We start from the raw sequence: 19,575 nt of genomic DNA on the forward strand, positions 1-19,575 counted from the left end.
GGTACAGCTGCTGACTTACCATTGGTTCTTTTTTGACCTATTATATCTTCTATTACCACTTTTCTTCCTATCACACTACTTTCTTACTGTTGCTATTTTCTCAGATGACTCCCCATTGGTCTTTTCTCATTGGCGTCTTTTACTTATTATTGCCTTTACAATGATACTTGGTTAATTTAAATGTTTACACCCACAGGGTATTTAATATCACCTGCACTGGTTTTTGTATATTATTTCTGAAGAAGTTCCATTACACTACGGAACGAAAGCGCTCAAGTTTTATTTTATTTTATTAGAATAAAGTGATTTTTAAATTCCGGACACAAGCTTATTATTCTTTTCCTACTGAGGATTACTATTACACAGCATACGGAGTGATTCCTACTGCTGAAAGTTATTTGTGCTTAGAAGTTGTTTTTGAATTTAACCTATTTTCTTCAGCTTTTGTGGTGTATTTTGGCATATATATATATATGTATATGTATGTATATATGTATGTATTTATGTATATATGTATATATATATATGTATATATATATGTGTGTATATATATATATATATATATATATATATGTATGTATATATATATATATATATATATGTGTGTGTGTGTGTGTGTGTATATACGTATATAAATATATATCTATATCTATATATATATATATATATATATATATATATATATATATATATATATATATGGTTAGCCTGTGAGGAAATTATGTTATTTTTGTTTTCCTTGGATCGTTTGTCTGTGTACTTAGTAAAGAATTTTCGACTGGAAACAGACATTCTTCCCTGCTTGGATGACTTATGAATACTTAGTAATTCTGTATAATATATATTTTTTTTATTATTTTTTGAACTGAGGATGAGTTTAAGTTAGTCACTTTTACTGCCATTATCAGTTCTGATTAATATATAGTGATTTTATGTGTATATATATATATATATATATATATATATATATATATATATATATATATAGAGAGAGAGAGATTGAAAATCTCCCCCACAGAGACGTTTCTTACTCTGTTTTGGTTCTGGACCAACTATACTTGTTTAGTAGGTTTTTTGAGACCTCGGGGATACAACAGAGATTATTTGATTTTTATATTTATTAAAACCATTCTACCTTTTGCTCTATTCTGTCATCTGGCAAACTTAATCTGAGGTAATCTTTGTGAGGAGCATTATGGGTAGAGCCTGGCTTGCGAGCTTGGAGAGCAGAAGCTGAAGATAGGGCCGAGTTGTTTCCAACGGTTGCTGAAAATGAACAACACAGATGGAACGTTATGGTAAGACACAACTTCTTTTTTGGTAACATTGATCCAATTATTTGATCATTTGCTGCTGCGATTACATTATACAAATTTACTTTCTATTTACAATAGAACTCTATTCATAAGTTTGCAGTCATAATATTTTAGCTTTCATTTTATCTATTGGCTAATAGTAATTTATCAGTATTAATTTGTGATTAATTATATTGTAATACTTAGCAGTGTTTCATTTTTTTTGTAGGTATATGCAGTCCCTTCAAGACATACTTGAATTTAAAGAGAAGGATTCAGACAATCCAGAAACTGTCCGTAAGTAGGTATTCCTTTTATTTATTTAACCCCTGTTTTGGTTGATGTGCTGACTTGTAGTATTGTGACTGTGGGTCTTTAAGAGAAGTGGATTCTAATTCCGTCCAGTGAAAAACTTGATGTGAAACATAATACTGACCAGCATGAAGAAACATGTAGCCAGTTTGCTGTAGCAGAGGAGTAAGGAGGTGCCAGAGCCAGATGACGAGGAAGTAGTAACCACTAGTTTGCTGAGTGGTGGTAATGAGAGTATAGAATTACTGAAAATGACATACAAGAAGGAAGAAACAGATAAGACAGCCATGTCCTAAAGTAAAATTATTAGGGGAAGAAACAGATAAGACAGCCATGTCCTAAAGTAAAGTTATTATGGGAAATTAGTTTTCTCGTCCTGAAAATGGTGAAATAGCTGAAGAAAACAGCCGATTCATCTAGAGTTTGAGTTTCTTGTAAAATTACAGATCCGTGATCAAAGGGAATGCAGCACAATAATGTCATGGATATGTGTAAGCTTTTGGGATGAGAACAGGGCAGTTGGATGCCAGTTTCTTATGCACAGCCTTGTCAGACAAATGCTTCTAAGAAAATAAGTGAGATAATGCTAAAAAAATCCATTAGTGAAAATAGGAGGGAGTTAAAAAAGCAGGTATAATGCTTAGCATTATATTATGAAATGGATGTGCTTTATAATTCAGGATATAAGGTAGTTTTAGTTCATAAAACATGGTAATTACACTCTGATACCAGGAAAAAGACAACTCGGTTAACCATTAGAGTGGAGTTAGAGCCGATCTTGACAATTTTTAAACACCGCTGTAAGAGCTGCTAAGATCCCGTCTTACATAGATGACAGCACTGGCCATCAAACCACAGCATTCTGCTTGCCGTAGCTACACTCTATTTCTAACTTTCTTGAAGAATATTCCCATGTTGTGCATTGCTATCTTTTGGACAGCGCCTGCCAAGTTCGTTCCTGGCTGTGAATGCCAGCAGATCATTTTTCTTTTTTTTTTTTTTCTTCCATTTTTGCTCTTACTAGTAGTACATGGAGAAATAAATATCCATGCACTGCAAAGAATTATGAGCAGGTTGGCAGTCATAACTCCATATTGTATGTTCTTGGCATGTATGATGAACAGGAATTGCATTTAGATTTTGTGTCTTAAGTTCCTATACCACAAGGAAAGTTTTCAGATTTTCCCCCTGAAAAGTTGAGTTTTTCTGATACTAATGCCAGAATGAAGAACTTATTCAGTGGAAGCAAAAAGAGATACCAGAACTCCAGCAAAGATATTATGACTTATTACATGTGAATTTTCATCAGCCTATAGCTGTCCTTACTGCCCTTACACCATTAGAGGATGCTTTCTTGGCAGCCAGCATTTTCCCCGACAGTAGCCCCCTGCCCCCAAGAAGCCTAAGTTACGTAAGGTTCCCCAGGCTCACAGGTTTTGCAGGCCCTAGATCCAGATCCTGAGATGATTTTTCTGTCAAAACCATCTTCTGCCAAATATCTTTTGGCAGCCAACCCTATTCCTTTTGACAAAGATGGGAACAAATATGATTAGTTTTGGGAAAAATGTTTGTACTTCTTCCACATTAGCCGTCAGAATAGTGAATTGTCAACCTCACAATGTCCATGTTTCTGCTGGCTTCTTGTGATAATGTGGTAACGTTAATTGCTGACTTCCCTTCTTAAGAGTGTAAGGCATCTCTGAATTCTTTAGTATCCATGTGTCAGGTAACCAAACACTCTAAAATATTCTTACAACACTGCTGATCCTGTATCTAGAGAAGCTACTATTGGATCAGTGATCAGATTTGTTTTGCTACGGTCCTTGAGATTAACAGTGGATGTCAAAGGTATGATTTTGAATGCCCCCCCTAACCCGGAAAACGGGTAAAATTTGTTCCTTCCTCTGCTGAGGTCCTTAAAAGATTTTCTGAAAGAGGGAAGTTAATTCATGGGGTTACCCAGACTTTTCACGACCCATTCCAAATTACAATAAAAACTGTCCTGTCAACTCAGGTTCCTTTTATGGGAAACAAAATAAGCAATCTCACGTTTCGGCTGGGAAGAGGAACCAGGCAGGGTTGCCTCCTCTCCCCACTACTATTTGCTATATATCTAGAACTATTTGTGATAGTAAGTAGAAGGGCTGAAATACAAGGATATCCACGGGGAGATCTGCAACGAAAAGTCATGTTGTACACGGATGATGTGTTGATAATGCTTGAGGATCCAATCCAGGATATAGAGAAAGTATGGGATATGACTGATAGTTTTAAAAAGTCGGCAGGATGTGAATAAACCAAGGAAAGATGCAAGCCATAGAAAACAATGTGTTCCAAGAAGAGTTAAGTGTAGGGCAGCAAGAATTATGGAAATAGGACTTCAAGTATTTGGGTATTTGGTTAAGGCAAACAGTATAGAAATTAAGTAACTTTTAAGAAAGTGTTTATGGTTAAATAGAACCAAGTAGAAAAAAGCGGAAGCATAAAAACTAGATATTAATTAAAAATTCAAGTACTACAACTATAATTTCTACCACAAATATTGTATCCTGGTCAAGTTTTCAGGACCAGTCCAAAAGAAGTGTTCTTGAAAAAAGTGAAACAAATGAGAAATGTCTTCTGGGAAGGGGGAAAACATGTATGACATGGAAGGTGTTGACCGTATTGAAGGAAAGATGGGGAGTGTGGGCACCAGAAATAAATGACTCCCTAAGAGCATGTCATATGGCCAATATGTCAGAATTAATGACTACAGTACTATTTGGATTGGAAAAGAGTAATATAAGAGGCAACCGAACAACTAAGGATAGGTGAGGATGAATGGTAAATTTTAATAACACTTCTAAGTGATGAACACCAACTATCCAGTAGGAAACTTCTTCAAGAAGATGACATGAAGTAATGAAGAGAGGATCCTATTACCAATAGAGGGCACAAAAACAATCAGAAAGAAGGATATATTTTTGTGAAGGTGGAAAAAAAGAAAAATGAAAATAAGAGATTGGGCACAGGTATTAAATGGAAATCTACTAAAGGATGAGCTACAGGAAGAATCTGTATTGTCAAAAGAAATAGAATGTGAATATCAGATGACAAAACAAAGTGGGAAAAATGGTGTGAGCTAGAAAGGGAAGTGGTAAAATACCAACAATTCATACTAAAGTTAATCAATGGATACTGGAAGATGGAACTAAGAAGAGGCTGATATCAAAAGTATTAGAGTTATTGGGGAATGAAGAAAAGAACATTATAGAAAACATGAGAAGTGGTTGGAAAAAGGAGATACAGAAGGAAATATCCACTAAAGTCTTGATATAAATAATAAAATTGCCTAGTTATGTGACAAAGTCAAGGAAATTTAGAATCTTAGCCTGACAGTTTCTCCATCAATATTTCTATACACCTACCAGGCAGAGTAGAATCTTTTCAATGGTAAGGAATATTGCTGGATATGCAATAAGGGGGAAAGAGACAAATGGTTACATATTTTCTGAAATATTTTCTATTATACGTTATTATATTTTCTACAAAACATATTTTTTTCAGGTGGATCCATCGTCATCTAATGGAACATTTAATTTGAATTTATTCAGTTCACACCTATAGTGTGACCAAAACAAGTTTCTTTCCACAGACCAAAGTAGTAAGAGCTGGGACCAGAAGGTAGTAAGCACAGGTTCTACACTTTCCACCTTCCTAACCACTAGTAACAGATGCAGCATAAAGTACAGGAAACCAACACCAGGGTGGAAACTGCCTTCTTTAATCAACACAAAGCTGCTTTAGAATTGAATATGGAGCTGCTTTTGAACCCCATATGCTGCTGAGTGAATTATTATTGAATTGATGTGCTTGCTTGGGAAGTTGTTGAGTGGAAGCTAACGCTAATCCTTTAGCTAAGCTGCAGGAGACTAACATGAAGTGGTAAACATCTATTGAATTGATATGCAGTAGGTGAGTTGCTGATGATCTACAGATGAAAGCTCAACTAAGAATGTGTGCTTGTGTGTGTAGTTCTTAGTCAATACCAGAAGAATCAAATAGCTATAGATTTATTATTAGTGAATGCAGTGTGCCTAGGGCTGCCAGGTTTCTTTGCGGTTAAAACCGGACTAAGGTCATGCCCCTTGCATCACCTATAACTCCACCCATTCACAACCCCTGTCCCCACCATGCCCCACCCATTTTGTGACATCACTGTGGCATCAGCTGGTGGGAGCGTCCTCTTTTTCTGTTCCAGATGCCTGCTTTCAGCCGATTTACTATGCTTTTCTGAAAAAAGCATATTAAAATTAGTCAATTGTAACAAACACTGATAGTCTGTTTCCTTTTGTGAAACAGAAAAATGTAGTTTGTACAGTGTTTTCCTGACTACCAGAGCAGAGAATTGATTTGATTTGTGTGGATAGTCCTGAAAAAAACAAATAGGTGGCATTGCGCATTGGCAATGGCAACAGGGTGATTTCCAGTTTCCCACCTGTTGTTCAAAGACTCAAAGTTATGCTTAGATAAGGCTAGCCTAGGGATGGACTCTGCTTCACATGAATGGCAAGATTGTTCCAGTGCATGGGGACCCTCTCTGAGACACATTTGTGTCTCATCAACATCACATGGCCTATTTATGTGCCACAAGCAAAATTTAAATCCTTGGATCTAATGATTCTGATACTGTTCGTTTTGTGGATGTCCAAAAGGTCCATCAATTAGTGCTGGATCCAAGGATGCCCTGTATGCCAGACATTCTCTCTCAGTAACCTGTAGGAGACCCGGTATAGTGATAGGGCTTTAAGGTGATCTGTATAAGACAATGTGTTTAGACACTGGATTCTTCTAGTAAGGAAGCTTTAAATATGTTCCCAGCTGTTGTATGTGTCTGGTCAAGTACATGCCAAAGAGATAGGTGCAGCTCACACATCCATTTATTCTGTCAACTTCTCAGGTTAACATTGATAATATTTTAAAAAGTGTTCCTTGTACATGAGCAATGTCCTATAAAAAATATAAATAAGCAACTCAAACAACATAGGCTTCTTACGAGTTGTTCATTCACATTATTCAGTGTCTAAAGCATCTTCCCAGATTCCACTGGTGGTTAAGTGCCATGTCATAGATGTCTTTTTTTTTCACTCTCACTCCTTAACTCCTCCTCTTGCTTCCCTAGTAACCTCCTCCATCTTTCTACTTCTTCCTCATTGTACCTCCTCCTTCCTGCACACACAGCTCAGTTTGCCGAATGTTCATTCAGAAACTGAACCGTGTTGGGCAAAGACATTTGGCCATTCATAAAATGGCCAGTTGTCCTTTGCAAACTTGTAGGGAATCCTATTCAGAGCTAGTCTTAACAAATCCATTAGGCTCAGCTCAGTTTGGCCTGCTTTGCTGTGTTTGCTGCTTCCTGATGTAAATAAATGTTGTTAGAAATCTGTCAATTATGCCACCTAATATTTGAGTTGGAGTAGGCTAACTTCTATGCATTATTCATTTGCTAACTGATTAAATGAACTGGTCCTTTGACCCTTTTCAACCATGACCCAGGCCACAGGAACAAGGAAAATTAAATATATACAGACTCTAAAATACTCAATCAGCTAATTTATTTTTGAAAGGCAGGAAGAGACTGAAGTAAACAAAGAAAGCTCACTCAGAACATTCAAAGTTTAGACAGTAACCAGTGGATGGGACTTAACTGTGTAGACCTGAGAGTTTGAAACAGTCTTAACCTCTGTCACTCTGTGCCACTGTGCATGTGGAATTTTTTTGATCATAACTTTGTGACTTGGGAGCATCCCTCACCTATAAAGGACTGAGAGGGTGGACAACAAATTATGCTCCTAAAGACCTGTTCTTTCATTCTGTCTGAACTCTTGTGGAGTATCTCTGGTCTGTCTGTGGTGATGGTCAGGGAGTTGTACAGCCATACTTTGCATGCACTTGTACTGTACATTCATAGTTGGAATGTGGTCACAGTTTGGGCACTGTGTGTAGAAGTATCTATTTTTAGAGTCTGTTAGGAATAGAGCATATTTCAGATGAAGTTCCACATTTGTGGTATTTGGAGTCCGACTGAGCAGCCCTGATCAGTCGCTTGTTCTGTGAAATAACAGACTTAAACTCGGTGCAGGAATATGGCAGGTTAAAGAAAACTGACAGTTCACTTTTAACTGATTCTGGCGTAAGTCTGTTTCGTTCATCCATCCAAATGTTATTCATAACACTAAACACAAGCTCAACGGATGCATTTGAGACTGGATGTGCTGAACAAGTTTCAACATATTTGGTGCAGACTCGTGCTCGAAAAACTTACACCAAGCCTCAGCTGTGCTTGCACAGCTATGGATAACGTTGAACACTTCACTAAGAGCTCGCACTTCATCGTGCAGGCTATTGGATGGATGGTGGGTGGATAGAGGTGTTTGCATCCAAATGTCAATCACTTCATCGAGCGAAGGCGATCTTGTGACACTGGCTTGAAGTGACGTTACGGGAAATTTTCGAATGCAAACCATTTGTTCAAATATATCATTGCTCTCTTGTACACATTCAGTGCTTCAGTTATGAACTTCTCAACGAACTGTTGTTGTAGATAACCTTTGCGCAGAGCAAATGCTACCTTCATACCAAAAAATTTGTCATCAGTCCTATGCTGCAAGAGACAGCTTAAACTGTTCCATTATACCGTACAGTTCACAAGCTGTTTTTGATTTGTTCTCGGGCTTTAAAATTGTCTCTTGAAAGGATGACATAAAGAAGTGTGTAAAATACAGATACAGCTCCGACTTTGTTGGGCTGTCGTCTGGTGCCTGTTCATTTTCCTGGTCCTTCAACATTTTCCATATCACTTTTGGAAAATCAGCTTCTCCTTGAGACAAGAAATACGTTTTCAACGGCATCCAGCACAGCAAAATTCGGTCAGGAGCCTTGAACAAACTCAACCAGCGGGTTGTAACATGTCTGATTATCTCCTGGTATTCAGACTCATAGAAATCAAAGCAGCTCTTCAGTTCTGCTCGCCTTAATGCAGTTACTGAATTCAGCAAACACTTTCATGACGAAATGTTCAACATCAAATGACATGACCTTTAAAGCATTCTTTGCACAGTTATGCATAATGTGGTCATTGCAGCGTGCAGCAATAATTTTAGGATTCTCCTCTGAAACTAACTTATGATAAACGGAGTTGTTTATGCCATAGTTTACCGATGCATTATCTGTGGCATAAGCGGTAACATTTTGCCAAGACAATTTACATTATGTTAAAACATGACAGAGTTGATTCTTAACGGATTTAGAGTCTTCGAATGCATCCTCGTAAAAGTCACTAACACGGAAGGAAATTCCATTCTGTGGGGTGAAGAACTGAACACCAACCGGATAGAATTTATGGTTCCTTTTGTTAGATGCATCAGTAGCAATGGAAATGGCAAACCAGCATGTAACTTATCAAGGATGACTTCTAGTGAAAATGGGTACAAAACATTGTTGACTATGGCAGAAACTTTTTTGTTCAGCCGCAGGTCATCTTTTTAACGATTTTCGAGTCATCAGTTACAGACTTCATAACTTTGATACCACAGTCTTGTGCATTATGCGAAATATGTCTAATTCCATGATACACTTCAGCAATTTCCGCTAGGGATACTGTGTGAGATGCCGTACTGTTTGGCGATGTGAAAAATGCCTTCAGTCATTGAGATGACGCACTAGCTTGGGAACAAGTAGTATGCTTTTTAGTGCTTTGGTGTGTTGTAACTGCTTTTGTTTTCCATCATATGCAACAGTGAATGATGTTGCACAAAGCTTGCATCTAGCTTTTGTATCTTCTGTGCATTTTTCATTTTTGTATCCGTTTAAATTCCCTTTCCCACTCTGCATTATAAAAACAGATGATCTGAAGTAGGCAGACTTCATTTGTCTGCAACCTGTGGGTATCGGATCCGACCTCGGATCCGAGCCGGCATTTCAAAAGCTTAGGCTCCGAGCTCCTAGCTCCTCCCTCTACCCATAACCCCTTGCCAATCCCTGACTGACCTCAGATTTCGTTTGCCGCTTTCAAGTTGCGACGGATTCCTAGAGCTCCTAGTGCAGATAAGTTTTCTGACAGAAAAATTTTCAAAAACTTTAACTTTTTTAATTTAATTAGTTAGAGGTGTTTGTGTTAGGCTTTCCTCTCTCTATTCTTTTAATTTTTTCTCGGGTTTGTGTGTGTGTGTGTGTGTGTGTGTGTGTGTGTGTGTGTGTGTGTGTGTGTGTGTGTGTGTGTGTGTGTGTGTGTGTGTATTTTAGGCCTGTTAGGGCTTAACATGTCTGAAGCCCATAAGGCAGTATTCTCTAAATGTACTGAGTGTGGCCATAAGCTGTCCCCAGCGGATGGCCACACTGCAAGTTAAATGCTTGGGGTTGAACACCTGTCTTCTGGTTGTACCATTTGTGCAGGGTTCAACCCCCGAGCTTTGAGGGAGCGGAGGTCGAAGCTGGTTCTGGCGGGACTTCTCCCTCCAGATACCGCTTCGGCTTCTGCCCCTTCTACACAGCAAACAGTTGCTGTGGGCTCTCCTCCACCGGCTGGGACTCAACCTCCCTCTAAGTTGCCGGAGGAGAGAGAGTCTTCTAGGGAGCGAGAGAAGAAGGAGAGGCACAGGGAGAGGCACCACAAACGGAGAGCTGAAACTTCTAGTTCGGCTCCTCCATCCAAGCGGGCCTCTCCTGTGCCTTCTAGCTTTCCTCCTCCTCGGCTCCACTCCCCTCGGTTCTCTCCTGGGCCCGAGGAGGAGGAGGCTAGCCCTTCAGCGAGGTCCCCAAGGCTCTCTAGATCCGCCGGTGGCCTCGACTAGATCCACCTTTTCTATGAGTGAAGCAGATATGGACCGGATGATGAGGAAATTCATCCAGGCCCAAATGCAAATGGGAGTGCTCCTAGCCCCCCCCCATCCGGGAGGGGCTTCGACCCCTTTGGCTCCTTCTCCGACCCACACCATGGGTTCGGAGCTGTCGGCGCCGGGCAGAGTTGGATCCGGGGTGGGTCGGATCCGATAGGTCGGCGCACCTCGGATCCGTCCCATCCCTTGAGTGCTTGGTGCCGGACCCGACCTCTCGAGCCGAGGACCGAGCCTCGGATCCGAAGAGCTGGTGTGTCTTCGGCCCGTCTAGGTCGGAGCACACCGGTCTCGGATCCGACGGTCTCGGCTCCGCCCGATCCGCGCCGGATCCGAGTGGGGTCGGCTCGGGTTTAGAGAAGCTGGCTCCCCCTCGGCCTTCGACGTAGTGGAAAGGGCACTGTTGAGGACTACGGACCCCGGTCCCTGCCACGGCTCCATCCCGCGCTCTCTTGCAGTTGGGCCAGGCCCCCACCAGCCGGTCCCAGGGACAGCCTGCCTCGATGTCCCAAGTAGTTCCCTTGGAACATCCAGCTGCGGAAGAGTACTCCTCGGACAGCCCCCCCCGAAGAAGTACCACGGAAGCGTAAGTGCAAAAGGAGGCACATGGACTCCCCCGAGTCCGTTACCGAAGACACAGACCTGGATGAAGGGGAAGGCTCCCCAAGATCACCCCCTGAGGACGTCTCATTTGGAGACATTATGGAAATGTTGAGGATCGGGGGGGGTGGTCAGCCCCCAAGGCCTCCTCAGACGAGTCTGTGTTCTTGGAGGCATTCGAGGCAGGCCCATCTACCTCTTGGGTGTCCCCTCCTGCCAATCCTCTGGTGGACCTTATATCCATCAGAGCGTAGAAGGATCCGGACACCGTTGAGCCTGTACCCAAGCGTCCTGACCGTATCCTTTCCTCTCCGGCGGACCGCACTCACTGGAGCAAAGGCCCCCCAGTAGATGCCATGATGATGGCTGCAGCCACTAAGAGGGAATTGGCCCAGGAGAGTCCCTCTATGCATCCTCCGGGCAAGGAGTCCCGCTTGATGGATCGCATTGGGAAGCGAGTTTTCAGTTCAGCAACCTTCTCTTTCAGAGCGCTGAACTACATGGCACACGTCATCAGGATGCAGCGGGATCTGATTAAAGAATACGCTGCATCTCCCCCAGAGTCCATGTCGGGTGAGGATAAACAGGTATACTCCACCCGAATGGCCACTCTTAGATCAGTTTCTAACACATCTATGCGGCTGCTTTCTCACGCTACCGAGGGAGCCGCTAGAGCCTGCGGAGCAGGCCTAGTCATGAGGCGGCAGGCCTGGCTCCGCCACTGTGATTTCGCAGAGCCCTTCAAGGCGACTTTCGCGAATGCCCCCTTCGATGGTTCTGCCTTGTTTGGCAAAACTGTTCGCGAAACATTAGTCCAGAGCGAGAAGGACGGGAAGACGCTGTCTGCCGTCGGAGTCCGCTTCTCAGCTCCCCAGAGGTCCTTCTCGAAGAACCAAAAGGGACAGAAGAAGATGTGGTTCCGAAATCGCAGCAGTCCCAACCTGCTCCGGATAACCAGTCCTTCCGTGGCAGAGGAGGACGGGGAGGTCGCCGTCCTAGAGGCAGGGGGGCTCCTAGCAACTTTGGGTCCAGAGAACCTTTCTCTGATAGACCCACGCAGCAGCCCTGAAGGATTGCCCGGCTGTCCGTCTCTGGAGGCAGTCGGGGGGGGGTTTTCGAGGCACCTAACTTCTTGGGAGTCCATCACAACAGACCGTTGGGTGCTTCGTGTGATATCCAGAGGTTATACAATTCCCCTATACAAAGTTCCCAGATCTCGCAGCCTCCCAGATGTTCCACCCGACCAAAGGGAGGCAGCAGCTATCGAAATCGGACAGCTGCTAGAAAAAAGAGCTATCCAGTGCGTCCCCCCAGATCAAACCGGGTCAGGGTTTTACTCCAGGTTCTTTTTAGTGCCAAAGAAAACGGGGGACTTAAGACCGATTCTAGATCTTTCCCTGCTGAACCTGTCAGTAACCAAGCAAAAGTTCCGGATGGTCACCCTTCAATCTATACTCCCCCTCTTGAGGGAGAACGACTGGATGTGCTCCATCGACCTCAAGGACGCCAGACTACCACATTCGCATGGACAGATGGTCCAGGAGGTTTCTTCGCTTCCGGCTGGGAGCCAGTCATTATCAGTTCAGGGTCCTTCCCTTTGGTCACACCTCAGCCCCCAGGGTGTTCACCAAGGTTTTAGCTGTTGTAGCGGCCCACCTGAGGCTCCAGGGATTACAGGTCTTTCCGTACCTGGACGACTGGCTCCTAACAGCATCATCAAGGTATCTTCTGTGCTCAGCCAGGGACTACTTCCTTCGTATAGCCCCAAGGCTGGGCATCACTGTCAACTGGGAGAAATCTTTACTGCACCCCACTCAAGTTATAGATTTCATAGGAGGAAGACTAAACACCAGGTCAATGCGAGCCTTCCTCACCCCAGACAGAATTTCCAGCCTGAAGTGTCATGTCGCAGCGGTCCTGCAACCATTTCCGACAGCAGCTTCGGTCCTGAGGGCCCTAGGTTCGATGGCGGCAGCTATCCCGCTTCTTATTCATGCGCCTACGCATGAGGGTTCTTCAATGGACCCTTCAAGTTCAGTGGTCCCCTCTCTGTTCTTCTCTCAACACTCCGATAGCGGTCAGCAAAGCATGCAAGGATTCCCTTCTTTGGTGGCTTCGATCTCTGGAGCCTCTGACAGGGAGACCCTTTTGTGCAGCATTTCCCCGAGCCACAGTGACCACGGACGCTTCTTGCCTCGGGTGGGGGGGGGCATTCTGCGGGGAAGGTTGTCCAAGGCACGTGGAACTCCACAGAGACTTCGTTGCATATAAACGTCCTGGAAATGAGGGCGGTGCTCCTAGCGTTGCAAGCACTTCACCACGTTCTTCCTTCAGGGACTATTGCGATTCAGACAGACAACATGTCGGTAGTCTGGTACATCAACAAACAGGGAGGAACCAGGTCCTATCCCCTTTGTCGAGAGGCCATGAGAGTCTGGGAATGGGCAATTTCCACCAAACGCTTTCTTGTAGCACCGCACATTCCGGGAAAATCCAACATCCTTGCGGACAAACTCAGTCGCACCATTCTTTCCCCTCACGAGTGGTCTCTCAATCCTCAGGTAGTGAAGAAGATTTTTGCCGTTTGGGGGCAAACCTGTTGCGATCTTTTTGCCTCTCCCTCAAACGCCAAATGCGACAATTTCTTCTCTCTGCTTCCCCCACCAGGGGAATTCCCGAGAGATGCGCTGGTGCATGCTTGGCCTCCCGGTCTCCTTTATGCCTACCCTCCACTACCTCTGATGCAGAGGCTTCTGCAGAAAGCCAACAGTTTGGGGAGCAGAATGATTCTCATTGCCCCGTTCTGGCCTCGTCAACCCTGGTTCCCCTTTGTATGGTCTCACAAAGTGAATCCACCCTGGATTCTGGATCCTATTCCGGATCTCATCTCCCATCCTCTGGGAATTTCGGTCCCCAATCTACGCACCCTGAAATTGACAGCTTGGCTGCTCCAGTTCCATCCTTGATTAGGACTCCCGGTATCTCGTCACCGGTCAAGGCCATTCTAGTGGCAGCTCATAAACCTTCCACTAGGCAGGTTTATCGGAGTAAATGGAAAAGATTCTCTATTTGGGCGGTCCAGAAAAGTTTGGATCCTTTTTCAGCACCTATGTCGGCAGTGCTGGATTTTTTAACAGACCTCTTTCATCAAGGAGCAAGTTCTTCCACGATTAAGGTACAATTGGCCGCCATCTCTCATTATCACATTGGTCATGACACAGCTCCCCTCATGACGGCGAAATTGTGCAAAACCTTTCTTAAAGGTATTTTTTTGTTGAGGCCTCCAGTCAAAGACATTGTACCACCTTGGGACCTATCTTTAGTTCTGCAAGCTCTTACTGCTCCTCCCTTCGAGCCTGCAGCATCTACAGACCTGAAGTACCTTTCCTGGAAGACTGCCTTCTTAGTAGCTATCACTTCAGCCAGAAGAGTGTCTGAACTTCAGGCTCTATGCGTCAAGCCTCCTTACCTTTCCTTCTTTCCAGATAGGGTGTGCCTCAGGACCAGTCCATCTTTTCTTCCAAAGGTCTCTTCAGAATCTAATATCAACCAATCAATCAACTTACCTGTGTTTTTTCCCAAGTACTCAAACAAAGGAGAATACAAACTGCATTCCTTGGATGTTCATAGACAATTACGATTTTATATTCACAGAACAGCTGGTCACAGGCAATCAGATCAGCTGTTCGTCTCCTTTGCTAAATTTGCTTTGGGTAAAGCAGTTTCTAAAGTCACACTATCGAGGTGGATTGCTAATTGTATTCTGCAGGCTTATGACACTTCAGGTAGACCTGCTCCTCAGAGGGTTACGGCTCATTCTACTAGGGCAGTCTCCACGTCAGCCGCCTTTAAGTCCCGTGTGTCATTGGATGATATCTGCGCGGCAGCCACTTGGGCCTCACCTCATACCTTTATTTCTCATTATAAGGTAGATGTTGTTTCCAGAGGAAGAGCATCCTTTGGCTCAGCGGTGCTCCGAAACATCCTTCCATGACGGCCGCCCAAGATTCAGGTAGCTGGGGACTCTGTCCCACAGGTTGCAGACAAATGAAGTCTGCCTACTTCAGATTTAGAAGTTATGTACTCACCATAACGTTCCATCTGAGTAGGTGACTTCATTTGGATGCAACCGTCCCCCCCTCCATCCCCCTGACCTTTATACAGCAAGTATTTTTTTGTTTTGTTCAGTTACTGTTGTCAGTATTATATAGGCAAACTCAATCTGAGGTCAGTCAGGGATTGGCAAGGGGTTATGGGTAGAGGGAGGAGCTAGGAGCTCGGAGCCTAAGCTTTTGAAATGCCGGCTCGGATCCGAGGTCGGATCCGATACCCACAGGTTGCATCCAAATGAAGTCACCTACTCAGATGGAACGTTATGGTGAGTACATAACTTCTAATTTCGTTTTCTCTTCTTTGGGTGGGTAGACCGGTCTGACCGTGTAGTTGGGCTGCCAAAACTCTCATTATTATCATTGACATGGACACCGTTATTCCTGTCTTCCATAGTAACAGTATTAATAAGTAAAGTACCTGCAGACAGTAACTTGAAGACAAAAAGCTGCGTTAATAAAGAGTCTACACTAATACTGTGCAACTACTTTCGCATCACTGAAATATCTGTTTCTTATGAAAGGAACATCTGCTTGTTAGTGTGTGTGTCCCCGGACTGGTGCAAGGCTATACTGGCAGAGTCTACTCTCTAGTAGCATCAGGTACTCCCACACCATGGTATCCCACAGTCCCACTGATAAGCTAGAAGGTTTCCCTCCAACACAGAAAGGCTTGGGGAGCTCAGAAACCTACAAACAATTCTGGATACAGCAAATCTCTATCTGGACTAGACTAGTTACAGGAAAGGCAGGAAACAAGCTTAGAATTTTTTTTTTTTTTTTTTTTTTACAGAAAAGCAGCTAAAACAGCACTAAAAACAATTTAAGCGCCCACTGTGCAGTGCGAGCCAGCGCACTTGAGTGTGTAGCAATATTAAAACAAATACAGTTTAAATAAATGCAATTTATTCCAACTGTATTTTGAACTGAATTCAATTATTGTTTTATTCAATGTTGAATAGTTAAAAAGTGCCAAAAAATATTTATCAGCTCTATATTTCCAGATTGCTTGAGAAGCACACTCAGTCAGAACACAAGGAGATCTTAGCAAAGATTTTTTTATGTGAATTAATATATATTTTCTGAAATAAAGTCCATAACACTAATTATTATCATTATTTAAGTTTAATGCACCACCTTTTCTCCAGACAGACCATTTCTGTTAACAGAACCAACATACATTAGGTAACTGATGCAATGAAGACACAAACATATTTATCAAGTTCCCTGATTTTGTAGAATGTCCCCGATTTTGACTTATATTCTGCCTGCTCCTTGTATGGTTGCTAATTTTTCTGATAAATTATCGTGGATTTCCCAATTAGCAATGTTAGGCATTGTAATGTCACACTTGTTATTTGCTCAAAAATGCTTTTGATGCAAACTTTCTTTTATTTTAACTTTTTAAGTGAATTAGTTATATTTAATAAATGATCCTGTCATTTTTGCATTTTACCAAAACTATTGAAAAGCAGTGGAAAGTCAGGGGTTAGCATACTGTTTAAGATGTTTACCTCATAGACACACAAGGTACACAGTTTGGAATAGGAAATTTGGCTAGGTTTAAAGAAACCACAAGGAACATTCAAGGTCTTCACCATCTGTCCTATGGGGATTGTTTGAAATCACTGTCATTTCATACAAACTACTCAAAGGTAAATTGTGCATTGCTGCCTCGTTTAAGGATTGATAATTATCTGAAGTTGGAACTAAGCCATGATGTAGCTTAGTAGCTAAGCATTAAATAAAAAATGATATTGTTAGATTAGCCCCCTGTAAGGTTCATTTGCTTTACCTTAATAATATTCAAGGTAGGTGTGCTTCCTAAAGGTACCCTTTGAAAGTTAAGCAGTAATCTGTGTCTGTGGACTACAACCACACTAGTGAAGTGATACTATTTTTGTTTTAGTTTTTAACCTTTGTTGGTTAGAAGGTTCAGGCTCATTCTCTAAAAGACTTTCTTTTCCTACTTCTTTATCTCCATGTGCTTTTAGTTTCAGAAACCTAATGTCTGCGATTCAGGTGTGAGGTTTTGGTGAAGGCCGTAAGAGATGTCTTTGTGGAGTATTTTATCTTCTTGTTAGTAGCAGGCAGTGGGTACTTTTATTGTCACTGGCCGGGATTCTAACACTTTCCTTAGCTGGGTACTTCATGGAGAGCCATTCGGCTTTGACGAGATTCGTCGTAAAATGAATTATTAGAGGTGTTGTAAAATGAATTATTCTTTTTCTACAAATAATATTTTATTTCATACCATAATGTGAGTAGTTGCTGATGTTTACAGATCACATTGTGATCTGTAATGAGAGTAGGGAACAGGTGGAGGAGACCCTGGAGAGGTGGAGATATGCTCTAGAGAGAAGAGGAATGAAGGTCAGCAGGACTAAGATAGAATATGTGTGTGTGTGAATGAGAGGATAGAGGAATGGTGAGGATGCAGGGAGTAGAGGTGGTGAAGGTGGATGAGTTTAAATACTTAGGATCAACAGTTCAGAGTAATGGTGAGTGTGGAAGAGAGGTGAAGAAGAGAGTATAGGCAGGGTGGAGTGGGTGGAGAAGAGTGTCAGGAGTGATTTGTGACAGACGAGTACCATTAAGAGTGAAAGGGAAGGTCTACAAGAGGGTAGCGAGACCAGCTATGTTATATGGGTTGGAGACAGTGGCATTGACAAAAATTCAGGAGTCAGAGCTGGACATGGCAGAGTTAAAGATGTAAGATTTGCACTAGGTGTGACGAGTGTGGACAGGATTAGGAATAAGTATATTAGAGGGTCCACCCAGGTTGGAAGGTTTAGAGACAAAGCCAAAGAGGCAAGATTACGTCGGTTTGGACATGTGCTGAGGAGGGATGCAGAGTATATTGGGAAAAAGATGCTAAGGATGAAGCTGCCAAGTAGCCAGAAAAGAGGAAGGCCTAAGATAAGGTTTATGGATGTGGTGAGAGAGGACATGCAGGTTGCTGGTGTGACAGAGCAGGATGCAGAGGACAGGAAGAAATAGAAACAGATGATCCACTGTGGCGACTCCTAATGGGAGCAGTCGAAAGAAGAATGTGAGTAGTTGCGTTGGCTGCCCTAAACACCAAAATCTAATCTGATGCCCTACATTATTATTATTATTATTATTATTATTATTATTATTATTATTATTATTATTATTTCCCTCTCTCTCTGTCACACACACTTAACACTCAATACCATACAAAAATGATACTGAACCCTGGCCTGGGCCCTGACTCTCAAACCCTCATCATCTCCCTGGTCCTGCTAAGTGTGCCACAGTTACAATCTTACACAGATAATTCACATCACACAGAGGCAGGCATATGCTAACAAAATATATACATGCATACTTCTATGTATATCAGACTCACTACTGTCATCATCTGCTGCTGTACTGACACAGCACAGACTTTCCCTTTCCTCAGAGAGTAGCAGGAGGACATTGGCCTAATAAAAGGCTGCTATGATGATTATGAATTAGAATTACAAAAAAGACAGAGTAGCACACTGCTATCTGCTAAGTCCTCACCTGACCTAGACTGGCTATCTAATTATTTCTGCCGTAGTCTGAAAGTTTTTACACTGTCTGTATGTGGTGACACACCCCCTAGTCTTGCCTCTTGCTCTTCATGATGGAACTGGCTGTTTAGTGCTTAGGCTTGGCTAGCTTAAAATTTCCATGCGATTATTTCCATTCCACGCTGGTGAGTGGTGGAATAAGCACGCACGTCTGATGAGTCATCATTGATGACTTAAGCTGTACTTAAAGGGGAGAAGAGAATACGGGCGGCACTAATTGCACTGCTAGGCTGCAGCAGCTGTAAGTACCAGTATTGATGAAAAATGTCAATATGGTGCATTTTTCTCCAGTAATTTATTTTCTATGTCCCTAAGCCTAATTATGGATGGTCCATGGAGATAAAAGGTCGAGAGCTAGCTAGCCTGTGCACATGGTGGTAAATCTGATTAAAAAATCGGCAAGCAGGTTATCTTTGCTATTAAAAAAATTTAATTTTCCATTTACCCCATAAGACCTTTTAAGTCAATAACATCACTTTACTGCTCATTCAGAATTAGAAATGACATTCCCTTGCATTTTGAAAGTTCTGTCAAATACGGTTTGTACTGGGGTGTGGGACAGGTACTTGATTGTTAAGATGTAACATGTTTTCCGTTTCGTAATTAGCTGCATGCCTGCATCCATGAAGTTCAAGGAGGGAAGAATTAGCAAACGCTGGTATAAGAGGTGGAGGCTACCTAAGGTATAAGTGCATGATGGCAAAAGTAAATGTACAGTGCACCTGGCTAAAATGACTAGGCTTACAGCATAAGCAAACAATCGCCGATTATATTCTGTCGGAAGTTCATATAGCACAGTCTCTTG

At 42.4% G+C, this 19,575-nt stretch overlaps 1 protein-coding gene across 6 annotated transcripts in view; it reads left to right on the forward strand.

Annotated features, from left to right (window-relative positions):
* Positions 1-19,575, forward strand: part of PDK1 (pyruvate dehydrogenase kinase 1) — a 1,069,548-nt gene that overhangs the window by 339,997 nt on the left and 709,976 nt on the right. For 5 of the 6 annotated variants that reach the window (XM_044075547.1, XM_044075543.1, XM_044075544.1 and 2 more), the window contains one exon: positions 1,525-1,596. In XM_044075547.1, coding sequence (XP_043931482.1) covers positions 1,525-1,596 — 72 coding nt within the window. Of the gene's footprint in view, positions 1-1,153; positions 1,299-1,524; positions 1,597-19,575 lie in introns of those variants that run through there. The other variant, XM_044075545.1, reaches the window with a different exon arrangement.

This window comes from Protopterus annectens, chromosome 6.part1 (genome assembly GCF_019279795.1).
Source record: "Protopterus annectens isolate FY-2018-M chromosome 6.part1, PAN1.0, whole genome shotgun sequence".
NCBI classification, from domain to species: domain Eukaryota; kingdom Metazoa; phylum Chordata; order Ceratodontiformes; family Protopteridae; genus Protopterus; species Protopterus annectens.